The following is a 15,315-nucleotide window of genomic DNA, read 5'->3' as shown; positions in this document are numbered from 1 at the left end:
TATGCAGAAACTAGTGACAAGATGATTAATGATACAATGACATCAACAAAAAGCCCTTTGTCATTTTGTTTGCTCTTTTCAACCCATTTATTCAATTCTATCTCCATTATACACTAAAATAACTTTGCCACATAGGAGACAATCATTACAACTTGATAGCTATTACATTCTTTACTTCGTGTCTTTCAATTAGTGCTCTAATCACAAGGCATACCATGTTGATGTGCAAGGTTGAATATATCACACATCTAACAATGTAATACTTTTCCCATCCATTTGATCATTTTTTATTTGATAGCTCCAAAGTCTCCTTCTTTGCAAGTAGCCAACTTTACAATATTAAAAAAGGAGGATATAGAGGACGCTCATATAGTTGCTTACAGCGCATGTATAAATCCATATGACACAAAGTTACCAAGACCTTTAACCTACTTATCCTTCAAGTTTCTCTTAAATCTTTCACATATAAGTGGCTTTCTTGGAGTTGAAAAAAATGTCAATTGACTTCCCATCTCCTCTTCTATTGTATTAGTGCCTTATATGCATGCAAATGACTTTGGTGGTTACATATCCTTGATTGCTTCCAACTTTAACGAGTACTTTCGAGCATCTTAGAACTCTATCAAAACCACTTCCTAAATAATCTACCTTTGTTGACAAATTTGAAAATGGCATATCGTTCTTCACCACAAGAATAAATAACTATTTTGAAAGCTTTTCATTTCATTTCCAATGGTGCATTATTATCATCCAAAATTCGCTTAATAATTTCAACATACATTGGTGCTCATTTGATCCTATGGTTGGTCATTTCTCCGTGTGTGTGTGTGTTAGAGAGAGAGAGAGAGAGAGAGAGAGAGAGAGAGAGAGAGAAAAGAGTAGTTGAAGAATACTCAGACTAAATGATTGAGGCAAAAGCAATCCTAGCTGCAGAATCACTGATGGGTTGGATGGTGGGGACTTTTAAACAGAACTAAACATCGTCCATTGCCATTAAAGATGTGAAGAATGTGATAGTTTTTGGTGTTTGCTTGTGCTTGGATGTGCGCATGCATTTGGTTCTCTCTTCTCTCTAGCTATAAACCACCACCAAAGGTTCGGGAGTAGACAAACCTGCCAAAAGACCGGAATGCTTGGTTACATTCTTGTATAGAATAATAAGAATAAAATCCAAAAAAAACAATAACTGTTAGTACATGAGAATAATAACGTGAACATGAACACGCATCAAAGGAATGCTTTTGAGACGTTGGCTACAATTCAATAAATATTTACACCTTGAAAATATTACAAAGACCATAGATTGTCTCCCTACGGAATGAGGCGGTCAACCTGTACGGTGATCATTGCAAGAGAGCATCTGGCTACACGATATGCCAACAGCATGTGCTAGAATTCTCTGCTCAGCCCTTTGGCCATTGTGGACTCACATTCTGCTTCAGAAAAATCATTACAAGCACAACCAGATTAATAAGGAAGCTTAAACTCGCTCAGTGCGCGTATATGCATGCCTCCATGAGAATGAGAGAGAGAGAGAGAGAGAGAGAGAGAGAGAGAGAGAGAGAGAACCTCTAGTGTGGCAAACACAATTCGCATCCTATCTGCTACTAGAGATGGTTCTTCTGCATGCCCCATGACAGCCATTTGCTCAAGCTGCAAGGTTTTCACTGGAAGCCTGTACAATGTACAATCCACCCAATTGATATCAAGGAGAATAACCAATGTTATTGCTCATCAAACCACAAAAATTTTAGCCTCTCAACAAATATAGAAATAGAAACAAAATCCAAAGAGCTAAATATGAACAACATGAACAAAACTGCTATGGAAGCAAACCAGCAAGACTCCCAGAAAAATGATTAAACAGGTCATTCTGGTGAATTATGTTCACAATAACAATATAACCATACTGAAAAAAATCAATAGCTGAATGTTCTGAATGAAGTTTACCAAGCCATGCCGCGAATATAGTATGCATTTGCTATCAATGCACAAAACCCTTTCCATTTTATTTGAGCCTCAGCAGACACTGGAGATACACTGGACCATCGCACCACTGTGGGTTGAGGGGTACATAAAATGGTAATGAATACTATCGTGGACCAAAGGATGCACTCATTGATCTGCAAGTACACCTGACGTGATTATGGTGGACAATTTCAGTTCAGAACAACTTTAGAAAAATCTTAGAACCAGATGTCTGACATTATCCAAAGCAACATAATTAATGACTATCACTGTTGCAATGTAAGTACTGAAATCATAAACCCTAGTGAACATTATGCACGCTGAGTCAGCCTGTGTTACACTCCCTCTTTATTGTACCTACCCACTTGAATTTCATCCAACATTTCAAAGCAGAAACTTTACCTCCTCTGTTGTAAGTTTCAGCTTTCGACTTGTGCTGATCCCAGTAGAAGGATTCTCAATAAAATCTTCGGGAGAATCTCTCACTTTCAACAGTTCACTTCGTAATCCCTCATCGGTGCAACCAACAGCATAAGCCGTGACTCCTGCAGTTATGAAATCCTGCAAGTAAATACTTGATAGTTGAAAAAAAAGACTTGTCAGCATACATGATCTCTCAAGCATACTAGAGAGAGAGAGAGAGAGAGAGAGAGAGAGAGAGAGAGAGAGAGAGAGAGAGAGAGAAATGAAATGAAATGTTATATTAACGTCTTCAAAAGGCCATAGTGACCTATGAGACCTGAAAGTTACAAAGTGGTGGATCTGATACAAAGTCAGAGTAACAAAATAACCTAACAACAATACAAAACAAAGATATATACTATGGGGTCCTAAGCTGGTCGATGTGAGCCAAGCAAAAAACTACGCAAAAAATGGGCGGCTTGTTGGGATAGCTGAATCACAAGAGATCTAGCATCGGTCGTTGGCAAATCTCATCAATTTCCTCCATGGTTAGTAGTCTGACCGGGCGTCGTGCATGCCTGGCAACGTGTTCTGAATTTTCTGTCGTAGCCTCCGTCGATGCTGTGTAGTTCTTCGCAGTCGCGGGCGCCTGGATTTCCCGAGTTCAATCGCTCGGTCAATCAGTGTGCCTCTGGTGTGAGACGAGGGGGAGCTCTGCTGTGGGAGTGGCTCTTGCGGCTGTCCCGTGTCTGCTCTGAAGAAGTCTGTGATCCGTCTTTGAGACCGGCTAGCCTCGCCATTCATCACGCTATCTCTGTGTCTGCGCAGCTCGAGCAAGAACAAACCCTGACATCTCTGATCTTCGTATCCCATGACTCTTGAGAGTGGTCCAAAACCCTCTCTGAACAAGTAATGGAAGCGGCCTCGTATCTCGTAGTAGACGGGGCAGCGTCATGTATAGTGTAGCTCTGTCTCATGTTCCATGTTACACAAGGAGCATGTCCTGTCCTCTGCTGGTACTCCGCTGTATCTCCCAGTCTCAATCCGCAACTGGTGAGAAGATGTGCGTAACTGGCCAATAGCACATCGTATCCCATGAGACAAGTGGGTATCCATGTATCTGGGTCTCATCACAAAACCATCTTCCGTAAGCTGGAGAAGGTGGTCTTTGTAGAAAGCCATCTTCGTGCCCAATTCCTGTGCTGGTTGTATCCATGTCCTCCTGGTGTCTAGCTGGGTCAGGTCTTGGCGGATGAGCTTGGTGATCTTTGGCTGTGTAAGAGTGAGAGATGGTGCATCCAATGAGTAATGGAATGGTGGCAGCCTGTCTATGCTGAACCCATGTGCCTGAAACCATGATGTCATCTCCCCATACCAGCATGTTGTATCTCCTTGTATGGCTAACTGTCGAGAGGATTCAAGTGCTATGCGAGCATATCTGTCTCTAGGAAGTTCCCATGTGCGGTTTATGAAGGAGACTGATCTGGCGAGCGCCTCCACCACTAGTGGGGGGACCGCTAGCTCTGCTCGGATAATGGCCCGTGGTACTGATGCCTTGGCTCTAATGAGCTGCGAGATCATAGAGACGAGAGGTTTCTCCATGTTCCCCATCCGTCTGTGCGACCCGGCCTCCCGTGGTGATCCAGTGAAGGTCCCCATATCTCGGTTCCATAGAGCAATGCTAAAGCCACCAAGGTGTCAAAGAGCCAGAGCTTCGTCTGGGGCTCCTGAAACTGAACCTGCGAACACATCCTCTCCAATCTACCCAATGCTGCGTGGGCTCTAGTAAGTCTGGTCTCAGTTGCTCTTCTGAGTGAGAATGCAGGTCCGCTAAAAACCACTCCAAGGTAAGTGTAAGCGTCTGTGTACTCCACAGTCTCCTGGCCGTATGTGAATGTAGGTGCTGACCTCTTGATCCACTGTGGGGTGGTATTAAACACCATAACCTTGGTTTTACCCATGTTGACAGACAAACCACTTTCGTGGGCAAACGTATGCAAAGCATCCAATTGACGTTGCATTCCCTCTGGGGATTCGGAGATAAACACTATGTCATCAGCATATAACAAAAGTGGAATCCATGTCCCTGCCAACTGAGCACCTTTATCCCCATCGTTGTCAATGTAGTCAGAAATCTCATCCACATACATAACGAAGAGAGTAGGAGAGAGCGGGCAGCCCTGCTTCACCCCAATAGTGGAGTGAACCGGTGTGGAAAGCCCCTCCGGGGTGCGTACATGCCCTACTACTAATCTGTACAATGCCATGGTCCCCCAAATGAGTTCTGATGGTACTCCCATTTCCTGTAATCTGCGCATCAGTCTAGCTCTGGGTACTGTGTCGAAAGCTTTGCGGAAGTCCACAAAGCTACAATAGATCCGTCTCCCATGAGATCTGCCTTCCTCGATGATGGCCCTGAGTGTCAAGATATGGTCAAGAGTAGAGAAGCCCCTCTTGAATCCTGCCTGCCCAGTTGCACGTATTCCTTCCCTCTCTGCCCATCTACTCAGCTGTTGCTCAAGAATGGATGCATACAACCGTGCCAGTGTGTGCCCAATCATAATAGTGCGATAATTCCCAGGCTCCATGGGGTCTCTTGATTTGAAGATGCGTACTGACCCAAGGTCTCTGTGGAGGAAATAGCAGGGGGGGGGACTCTCATGAAAGAGCAGCCACGCCTCACGCGAGTCCTGACTCAAGAATAGCTGATATAGATCCTGCTTGAGTTGAGCCAAAAAAGCCCTCTTCTTCCGCCGCACCAGGCGTCGGAAATCAATCTATGACTGTCTGTGAGTGACGTCTCCCTCTGAAGTCTGGCTCTAGTCTGGCGGAACTCCTCATCGTACCAGCTGTTCTGAGGCATGCTCGCTGATCGGCGGCTCTGCTCGGGCTGGGTGTGTGGGTATGCTTCTGCTGCTGCCTCATGTAATGTCTGTGTCAGTATAGTAGTTAGCTCCTCCAGAGGTCGCCCCGGGTCCTCAATGCATAGGTGTCTGTAGATTCCGTCCATGTATACAGAATCCGTCTCCCGTGTGAATGTGTAGCGAGTAGGGGCTGCTACTCGTGGCCTGTGTGCTACATTGAACTGGAAGGAGATGGTCATCGACACCAGAGCATGATCCACTGCCACCCCGACCGGTCTGGGCCCAACTGTAAGATCTTGGATACTAGAGATGAGATTCGGCTGTGCCATGACATAGTCCACTATGCTGGCTCCATGTCTGTGTGGGAAGCATGTAAAACCTCCCGCAGCAGGAAATCTCTGCAGGCCGTTCAAGATGGCCAATCCATCTTCAGTGCCCATGTCTATCAAGTGTCGCCCATACTCAATATATTCCACATCGTGTGATAGTCTGGAAAGGCCCGTCTCTGCAACATCTAGCTCTCTTAGCATCTCCTCTGAAGTATCCAAAAAACACTGCCTGGTGATGGGCAATCCTAGCATTGAAGTCCCCTAGGATGATAATGTCACCATCCCTAGAGAACTCCCATATGTCATCATCCAAAATAGAGAAAGGGGACTCTCCTCTGGGTGATGCATAAACTGATGTACTGGGGGGAAAGTAGCAAATAGCTAGATAGAGGTATCTGTCTGTCTTTACTTTCAGTCTCACCCACATGTACCTAGCCTGCTCGTCCCTGCGGGCTATATGTATCAGTGGCTGCAGATCCTCTCTAAATAACACTGCCACTCCCCCCGAGCCCCACCCTCTGTGCTCTGAGCGTGTCTTCTGTCTATAGGCTGTCTCCCACCTATATCCAGTGATGTGAGGCATGGATTGCCCAGGGGCCTGGTGTGTCTCATAGAGTAAAAGATGATATCTCTTCCAGTAAAGCTATCCTCAAAAGCTCCCACATCAAGACGCATAGATCCATTGCAGTTCCACGTAGCTACTTTGAGTGTGGTCCCATAAGTCTCGCATCGTCATGTGGAGCGTCGCTCTAGTATTACCACTTTTCCGTCTCGGTAAAAAGCGATCTTGCCTTTTCTCCTTGCCGCTCTAATCTCCGGCATTACTTCCTGCATATGAGCGATCTGCGAGAGGGTGAGATCATCCCCAAGAAAGATGCCAGTCTCTTTAAGAGTTGGTCTTTTCTTCAAGAAGGACTTCTTCGCTTCCATGGAGGGAAAACGGAGGATGAGTGCTCTTTCTTTTGAGGTTTCTCCTCTGCTTCCATTTTTCTTTATGTTGCCCACTCTCCATGCCCTTGTGTGCGTCGGCTCATGAATCCCCATCAAGGCTGTGAGTTCTTTTACTTCTTCGTCCACATTGCCTTTGTCTTTAAGACCGCAAATTCTCACATGTAAAGCGCGCACCCTTCTCCTCTGCTCCTTCTCTAGTGTCTGATTAATGATGTTGTTGGGTGTGGACGTGGGCGTTATCTCCTTGCCTTTTCCTTTCTTGGCCACCTTGATCCATTTCTCGGCTTCGTCCGCCTTCTGTTGAGTTTTGGTAAGAACATCCACCCAAGAAGTCGTCATTTCTTTGTGCTGCTCTTCTCCCTCTTTGATGGCCCGTACTTGCTCCTTGATCATGTTGATTTCTTCGATTACTGAGGGTTGCAGTTCGCCCTCTTCCAGTGTGTTTCTTGATCGTGCTTCGGCGAGATCTTTCTTGAGTGACGCGATCTCTTCCTCTTGGGTCGTCACTCGGTCTTCCAGCGTGCTTATATTGCTCTCTTGGATCAGCACGCGTCCTTCGAGCATGTTTATTGTGCCCCAGAGATTGCGGTTCATCTTGGTAATGATCTCCGTCATTTCCTCTTTGCATTTTTGAATGGCATCCTCTAGGGGGCCGGCTTTATCGTTCATCTTCCTCATGCTTGATCGCCGTCCGCAAGGGAGTTAGATGTACGTGTGCACCCACACTAGCAGCGGGCGCGACAGCTGGGCGAGTGGGGGAGCCGTCCGCAAGGGAGTCACTAGATGTACGTGTGCACCCACACTAGCGGCGGGCGCGGCGAGTGGGGGAGCGTGAGGCAGTATGGCCAGGGAGAGGCGGCGATAGTTACAGACGGGAGAGAGGGAGAGAGAGGGGGGGGGGGGGGGGGGGGGGGGGGGGGGGGAAAGTATGGTAAAGAGAATGGGGGAGGGGGGGGCGGGGGGTACAGTATGGTTTTTATATATATATATTAAATTGAAAAGAAATGAGATGAAATGTTATAGTAACGTCTTCAAAAGGCCATAGTGACCTATGAGACCGGGAAGTTGCAAGGCGGTGGATGGGTTTTTTTATATATATAATAATAATAATAATAAAAAAATAAAAAAATTTAAGACTTCCTATGCGTAGAAGGGGGGGGGGGGGGGGGGGGGTAACCGGCTATGAGACTTTCTACGCATCAAAAAAGGGGGGACATGCTACGCGTAGGGCTACGCTAGACATGCTACGCGTATGGGAAGCGGGGAGCGAGGAGTGGGGAGCAGATTCATCGCGTGAGCGGGGGGGGGGGGGGGGGGGGGGGTACCGGCTATGAGACTTTCTACGCATCAAAAAAGGGGGGACATGCTACGCGTAGGGCTACGCTAGGACATGCTACGAGTAGGGGAAGCGGGGAGCAAGGAGCGGGGATCAGATTCATCGCGCGAGGGGGGGGGGGGGGGGGGGGGGCAGAGCAGGGAGCAACAGGTGCGAGAGAGAGAGAGAGAGAGAGAGGGGGGGGGGGGGGGGGGGGGGGAGCAGAGGCAGTGTGAGGGGGGGGGGGCGGGGCAGCGGGAGCAGAGGCAGCGCGAGGGCGGGTGCAGAGCAGGGGGCAGCGGGTGCAAAGCGGGAGCAGGGGCACAGACAGAGAGAGAGAGAGAGAGAGAGAGAGAGAGAGAGAGAGAGAGAGAGAGAGAGAGAGAGAGAGAGACCTCACAACACAAACAAAAGCACAAGATGGGAACTCACTGTGAAGGATCGAAAAATGTCATCATCAGCAGGGGGCAGCGGGTGCAGAGCGGGAGCAGGGAGAGAGAGAGAGAGAGAGAGAGAGAGAGAGAGAGAGAGAGTATTAACATCTGCGAAAGGCCATGTTGGCCTATGAGACAAAGTTCACAATGATGTACATGCCCTTGTAGTATCATGCATGAACTAAAATGAAAACTGGTAGATGACAGTAATGAAAAAAGCTGGATGATGGGGTATATAGAACTCTTATGTGCGTAGCCGAGAACTGTGGATATATGGAGGCTACCAAAATGCAACCTAATCCTAGCATGCTATAGGTGTACAATATGCTCTCTGGGCAAAAAACTACTCTCCTCTTGAGGTTAAGGTAAAAATCCACAGGAGAGGGTGAGATGGCCACTGAGTAGAACTGAGGAAGGGGTCAGTGACGCCTCACCTCTCGTTGTGCCTTGCATCTGGTAGAAATCTCTGCATGCCCGTTGGAGAGTCCAATGTCGGTCCCGTGGGCCAGGCAAACACAGTCTCCATTGGGCCCGAGCCTCCAATGCTCCTCATAAGGCGAAACCTAAGTAGGCCTCGCTATCAATGGATGTGGCTCCAGCAGATCAACTTTCCTCACTGTTTGCTGACGCTGTCTAACTTGGCGCTGCTGGGGGTGCTCCTTCATGGAAGCTATAAGGCTCTCCCGATACTTGTGCATTTCTGGCAAGAAGAGGCTGAAGCATCGTCAAGCCTCAAATCTTTTGAAGCGATTGATGGATCCAAAGCCCTCCCTGAAGAGGCAGATATCTGCCTCTCAACTCAGTATATACTGGGCATCTACATATAAAATGCTCCTTCTGTCTCTGGCTCTAGTTTGCAGTGTCTGAAAGTCTTGTCCTCTCTGGGTATGCGAGCTGCACGCCCAGTCTCGACCCGAGTCTATGCGAGGATACTCTAAGCTGGCCAATTGTGCTCCTCATGGCATGCGACATGTATATCTTCATATAGCGAATAAGCCCTGCTCTGTAATATGTAAGAAATGATCTCTGTAGAGCTTCATCTCTGTGGGCAATGGAGTTGGTGGGTCTACACCCATGTCGGCCTCAAATAATCCTACATCAGACCACATCTGATAACCTGATTCCTCTCCCAACCAACATCGCATGTGGATCATACCGAGATGCTGGTGGTCTCTCCATATCCACGCCATGTCTAGCAAACCACCTCTCTACTATAGCATGCATGTGTATGGGCAGCCAATGCCTGCGAAGCCTCCCAAGCCCTCACAATGATACAGTTTCTATCGCTGCTCATGGCTCTAATTCTATGAATGAGCCCCACTGCGTGAAAAAGAGGGCTGAGCGTCAAACATGGCCCATACTATATCATGGGGTACCAGAGGTTTTTTGCGAATCATCCTCGACACATAACAACCTCAGGCCTCTCTATCTGTCTCTAGTCCTCCTATGAAAACCCTTGGGCCCATACATTAGAGTTGACGTGACCAAAGTATCAAACAACCATCCCTTGGTGATAGGCTCCTGGAAATGGGTCTGATAGCATAGTCATGGTTAATGTTGCATATCCCTGTGCCAAGCTGGTCTCAACTGCCTGCATCATAGAAAATCTGCCCCTCGCTGTAGTGAAAGTCACCCCCAGCTACACATATGAAGTCACTACCTCTACCTCTTGGCCCCCCATATATAATGTGTGTGGCTCGTCTCCTGGCTGTTTGTCACAAATTTGTGACGTGCCATGGCCTAACTTGCAGATTCCAGCCAGGTTAGGGTTAATACCATAACCTCACACAACTTACAAAACCGGACCGAGGGGCCCAAGCTCATTAAAAATAAAGCCAGGACCCAATGTGCGTAACGGAAGATGATGTGGTAGTGCACCTGGAATTTGTGATGACGTGACTGCCCAGAGGGCGCTAGATTTTGGGATAAGTTGTGTCACGATTGTGACTATGTTACATTATTACACCTAGTCCTAGTTGCAAATATGAGAAGTGAAGTGCCAAGGAGGACCCCTACACTTGGATGGTCACGACTCTTCGCTCTAGAGACGTGCCGCTTCGCCAAAAGCCTCACTCCTTTGACGACTGGTCACACCCCTTCAACCAATGGTTGCAGCTCTTCGTCCAAAGGATGTGTCTTTACATCTAAAGCATGTCTCTTCACCATGAGACATGTATTTTCATTTGTGACTCTTCGTCTCCTATATAAGAAGCCTATTGTACTCGGTTTCAATCAATCAAATCAATCAAACACAGTCTCTTGAGTCTCAATTTAATCTTAAGTATAAAGTTTTATTCTTAATTTAATTCTAGGATTAGCAACACTAATCCTAAGAGTGGTATCGGAACAAATTTTTTCTGGGACCCCGAAGGTTGTGAGCCTCTAACCCTCTCCCGGAATTGTATGGAATCTGAAGAACAGTGATACACACATACGAGCATGAGGTAGCTTGATTTTTTTCTATTTTTATTACATAAATAACCGACTAAAACACAGGTATGTGTATGTGGCGTACTTGGGAAATTTTTGTCGGTGACCCTTCGAGTCCGCTGTTCTCGGGTAGTACCCCCTTGCGCTCGCAACCCCTTCATGCGAAAGAGCACCGGCCTACTCTCTCTCCCGTGCTCACATCCTTCCCCAAGCGAAGTAACCTTTGCGCCGTGCTGGGTTATTGGAAATCAATCGTTGCATCCTTTCGCTGGAGTTTTACGTAAGGTAGAGGGGCCAGTTGTGTTACGGCCCCCAGAGGAAGGACAAATGAACCCCTTATTATATTACACTTGACCAGTAGAAGCACAAAAAAGTGGAGCCGAAACGGCTAGCTGAACCCCTTATTATATTACACTTGATGACCAATAGACAAATGAACCCCTTATTGTATTACACTTGATGACCAGTAGAAGCACGAAAAAGTGGAGCCAAAACGGCTAATTAACGCCAAGCCATTGGCCATCACGTGGGCTCAAGTCTCCGTGGTTGCATTTTACCTCTTTTGGCCCTAGTTGGTGTTGTTATTCATGCCGATTTTTGATACACGTGATTCCAAAAATGGTACCGTAATTATCGACTCTCAAACCCAACCAGCCCCAAATTAATTCTCTTGAAAGCTTGTGAGAAGGCGATTAAAATGAGTGCTCAGCGCAAGAAATTGAGCTCAGACGAGAGAGATTGAAGATCCCCAAGTTAGATGTACTCTTACTGGCCCCTCTACCCTACCACAGCAAGGCATTTTACGTTACACAATTTTAATGAATTATGTGAATTTGGCAAAAATGACCAGCCAGCCCTTAACTTACTCCCAATGTAAAAACCCCTTTTAAGTGAAAACAATTAACCTTACATAACACAAAAAAATGCCAACCAGCGAGCGTCACCAAATTCCGCACGCTGCCCCCACTCTCTCATCCTCTAGCGCTGGTCCTCTCCTCCGTGCACCGTCAGCACCGCACCCATGGCAGACGACGAGTTCTGGGTACCCATCCCTTTCCTCTTGTGCACAGTGTCACAAAAGTGATGACGTGGATGACCTTAAGGACAGACACCGGACAGAGAGAGGTCAGGGCCCTATGGAAAGATCCGGAGAAGTGCCACCAACTTGCGGAGCCTAGCCGAGAGACTTGAAAGACAGGTTACAAGGTTCCAGAAGAATTGACCTGAAAAGTGGCTATCATCAGATCAGGATTGATGTATACAAGACGCATTTAGGACATCCTTTGGATTGTACGAGTGTTTGGTGGTGCCTTTTGGTCTCACAAATGCTCCTGCAACGTTCAACACGATGATCGACAATAATTTTCGAGAGTATAGGTCATTTGTGGGCACCTTTTTCGATGATATTATCGTTTTCTCCAAGAATGAGGCAGAGAATTGACACCACCTGCTACAAGTTTTTCAAGCACTGAGGCAACATTGATTGGTGGTGAATGGGAAGAAGAGTGAGTTTTTCTTACCAGAGATCCACTTTTTGGGACGCATTGTCTCTGCGGAGGGTGTCAAAATTGATCCGCCGGCCAAGGTTGAGACCATCAGAGATTGGCCATATTTGAAGAATGTTCATGAGGTTCGAAGCTTTTTGGGTTTGTGCTCTTACTATTGGCGGTTCATTTGAAAGTTTGCGTTTGCTTCTCCTCTGCATGCTTTGACACAAAGAGGGGTTCCTTTCACTTGGGGACCATCTGAGATTGCAGCCTTCAAGACTCTCAAGGAGAAGTTGACGACTGGCCGATGTTGGTTTTGCCAGACTTGCAAAAGCCATTTGACGTATACTGTGATGCCTATGGCCTCAATCTGGGAGCGGTCTTGATGCAGGAAGGCCATGTTGTAGCCTATACGAGCAAAAGGTTTTCTAGACCAAAATGGGTTGCACAGATTACGAGGAGTTGTTGGTAGTCATCCATGCTCTTACTCACTGGAGACACTTTCTACTCGGAGCCAATTTTACAGTGTTCATCGATCACCAGAGTTTACACCATTTCTTGTCTCACAAGCAACTTTTGGACAAGCAGATGCGGTGGGCAAACATTTTGTCACAATTTCACTTTCAGATTGTGCATGTGCAAGGGCAGAAGAATTTGGTGGCGGATGCACTATCTCATAAGCCTTTGGTTTTGGCTATTTTGGCAGTTCATCATCATAGCTTCGAGGATATGGTAGATCAGCACGTGAGAGATCCGGATTTTGCAGACATCTTTGACCGATTGTAGAGTGGGGAAGTAGTTGCGGGCTATTCGCTCAAGGAAGGCTATTTGATGCGGAAGAACTTGTTGTGTGTTACACAAGCGCTGAGAAATAAGGTTTTGACAGAGTGCCACTGTCTACCTATTTCGGGCCACCGCGGCATAGACACCACCTTGATAGATGTGGAACGGTTTTTCTACTTACCGAGGCTCAAAAAGGATGTAGATGAGTTTGTTCGCAGTTGTTTGATATACCAGAAGGTCAAGTTCGACACGATTAAGACACCAGGTCTTTTGCAACCTTTACCTATACCTAGTTGACCTTGGGAAAGTATAGCAATGGGATTTATTTTTTATCTTCCGAGGACTCAGAGTGGACACGATGGCGTCAGTCATCGATAGATTTAGTAAGTAGACTCACTTTATTCCGGTCAAGAAGATGGTTAAGCTAGATCATTTGGCTAAACTGTTTGTCTCGCAGATATTTCGACTTCATGACATGCCTTAGTCTATAGTTTCAGATAGAGATCCTCGTTTTACTAGTTTGTTTTTTAGGGCAATTTGGGAGAATATTGGTACTCGGGTACAATTCTCGTCCTACCCGCAGACAGATGGGCACTCGAAGATTGCAAATTCGGTGATTCTAGACTTATTGAAGTCTTATATCCTTGATTAGAAGGCTCAGTGAGAGATGTCACAAGAGGGGCACCACGTGCCAATAGAAAAGAACAGACTGAACAGACTTTTAGCACTTTAATAACAACTGAACTGAAAGAGAGAGATGACATGCGACACGGAGTGGCGGAATTCCACCCCAGAGAGTATTGGCCCCAAACCTTGGCGCCCCTTTCGGTATTTCTTTATATTGCATCAACACAGTACAAGCCGGTACTCGAGACTCTGCACCTTCTCCGGGAAGCATGCCAGAGAATGAGCCCTAGCCTCATATTTAAAGGCCCTTAGCCTAAATAGCAATTACAGTGAGAAGCCTTCACGAGGGACATTCTGAGGGACAATCAGTTTGCTCTTTTTATTAAGGAGTTAGCTTCTCCATTCTGCTCTTTTGATCAAGGAGTAGCTTCTCCTTTCGGCTGTTTTGATCAAGGAGTTAGCTTCTCCTTTCTCCAGATCGGAACTCTTGATATTCCGGCGTAGTAAAATTAGCCATCACACCCAGACCGTACTGATCTTCCACGGGTGTCTTGATGCACTAAAATTACATACCCAGGCAATCTCATCCAATTAGGAATATTCAGTGGTTGGCACATCACAATGCAACACAAATGCTCACATATGCATGTTACAAGACATAGAAACATAAAGCCGCCGACGAACACTCCTCCCGCATAATCTAACAAAGTCCGGGCCGGGAGATATTCAACGACTCCCTCATCACTCCTCCCGCATAACCCAAAAAGGTCCAAGCCGGGAGATATAGAGGCCTTTTACAACCAAACGCCCCCCAGACTGCAACCTACGTCGTTTGGAGGTGTTGAGAGTAACCACTACTCAGACTTCTTAATACTCCTCCCGCATAACCATCCAGGTCGTCGTTTGGAGGTGCTGAGAGTAACCACTACTCAGACTTCTTAATACTCCTCCCGCATAACCATCCAAGTCCGGGCCAAGAGTCACAACAACAATACTCCCCCCGTAAATAACCACAAGGGTCCGGGCCATGAGTATGAACAAGCATTTTCAAACATAATTTCTCACTACTCCACCCGAGAGTAAAATCACCAATCATTGAAACCAGTATCAAACCAGAGTCAAACAATTCAAATCGGCACCATGACAGGTTTAAAACAGATAACATCCATTTCAAACAAATTCCAAACAGGATCACCAAACAAGTTCTCAAACAGATTTGAAACTTAAAAAGCAATCTCGACATCAGTCGAGCTCGAAAAGTCGACTGACTTTCCATCCTGAAACCTGCATCAAAAATTAAGGTTAGGTTCCTTCCATAAGGTCGTAGACAACCACAGCATGGTCCATCAGCTCTTGGACAGACAGTGTTCGTCTGGCGGCGATGGTAGTCCCAAGACATAACAATCGCAACAGACCTCCAAGGTCATCTGCTCGTGAAGAGACATCTATTGGGAGATGTCGAGAAACTTCAAGTTATGATCTGCTAGGGTTTCCATGGCAAGCATTTCAGGATACTCCACTCTGCCAAAAGTTGCACTCCGAAGGAAGATGTCAGAAACCATATAACTTCGGGCAATTTTTATTTCTTTTTCTTGAAAGCTTGCCAAGTACTTGGAGTATGTTGCTTCGTAGCTGTAGACATCAACATCTGCATGGCACTGCTTTTGAGAAAAACAGTGACTTGAAACAAATCTGGATCCTTCTCTTGCAAGTGATCTTAATTGG

The 15,315-nt window shown here is 46.5% G+C and overlaps 1 protein-coding gene across 9 annotated transcripts in view; it reads right to left on the bottom strand.

The window, feature by feature from the left end:
- Window positions 1-879: 879 nt before the first annotated feature.
- The window catches only part of LOC147451791 (orotidine 5'-phosphate decarboxylase), a 32,965-nt gene continuing 18,529 nt past the window's right edge, over window positions 880-15,315 (bottom strand). For 3 of the 9 annotated variants that reach the window (XM_086518820.1, XM_086518821.1, XM_086518822.1), the window contains 4 exons: window positions 2,371-2,529; window positions 1,951-2,135; window positions 1,570-1,675; window positions 880-1,113 (listed from right to left, as the gene is read on the bottom strand). In XM_086518820.1, coding sequence (XP_086374946.1) covers window positions 994-1,113; window positions 1,570-1,675; window positions 1,951-2,135; window positions 2,371-2,529 — 570 coding nt within the window. In that variant the 3' untranslated portion in view covers window positions 880-993. Of the gene's footprint in view, window positions 1,114-1,223; window positions 1,434-1,569; window positions 1,676-1,950; window positions 2,136-2,370; window positions 2,543-15,315 lie in introns of those variants that run through there. The other 6 variants (XR_015188980.1, XR_015188981.1, XM_086518823.1 and 3 more) reach the window with 6 other exon arrangements.

Source organism: Adiantum capillus-veneris, chromosome 8, assembly GCF_014529385.1.
Source record: "Adiantum capillus-veneris isolate H3 chromosome 8, ASM1452938v2, whole genome shotgun sequence".
In the NCBI taxonomy this organism is placed as follows: domain Eukaryota; kingdom Viridiplantae; phylum Streptophyta; class Polypodiopsida; order Polypodiales; family Pteridaceae; genus Adiantum; species Adiantum capillus-veneris.
Note: the sequence above shows the minus strand (reverse complement) of the source record. Positions and strands in the feature narration are given on the sequence as shown.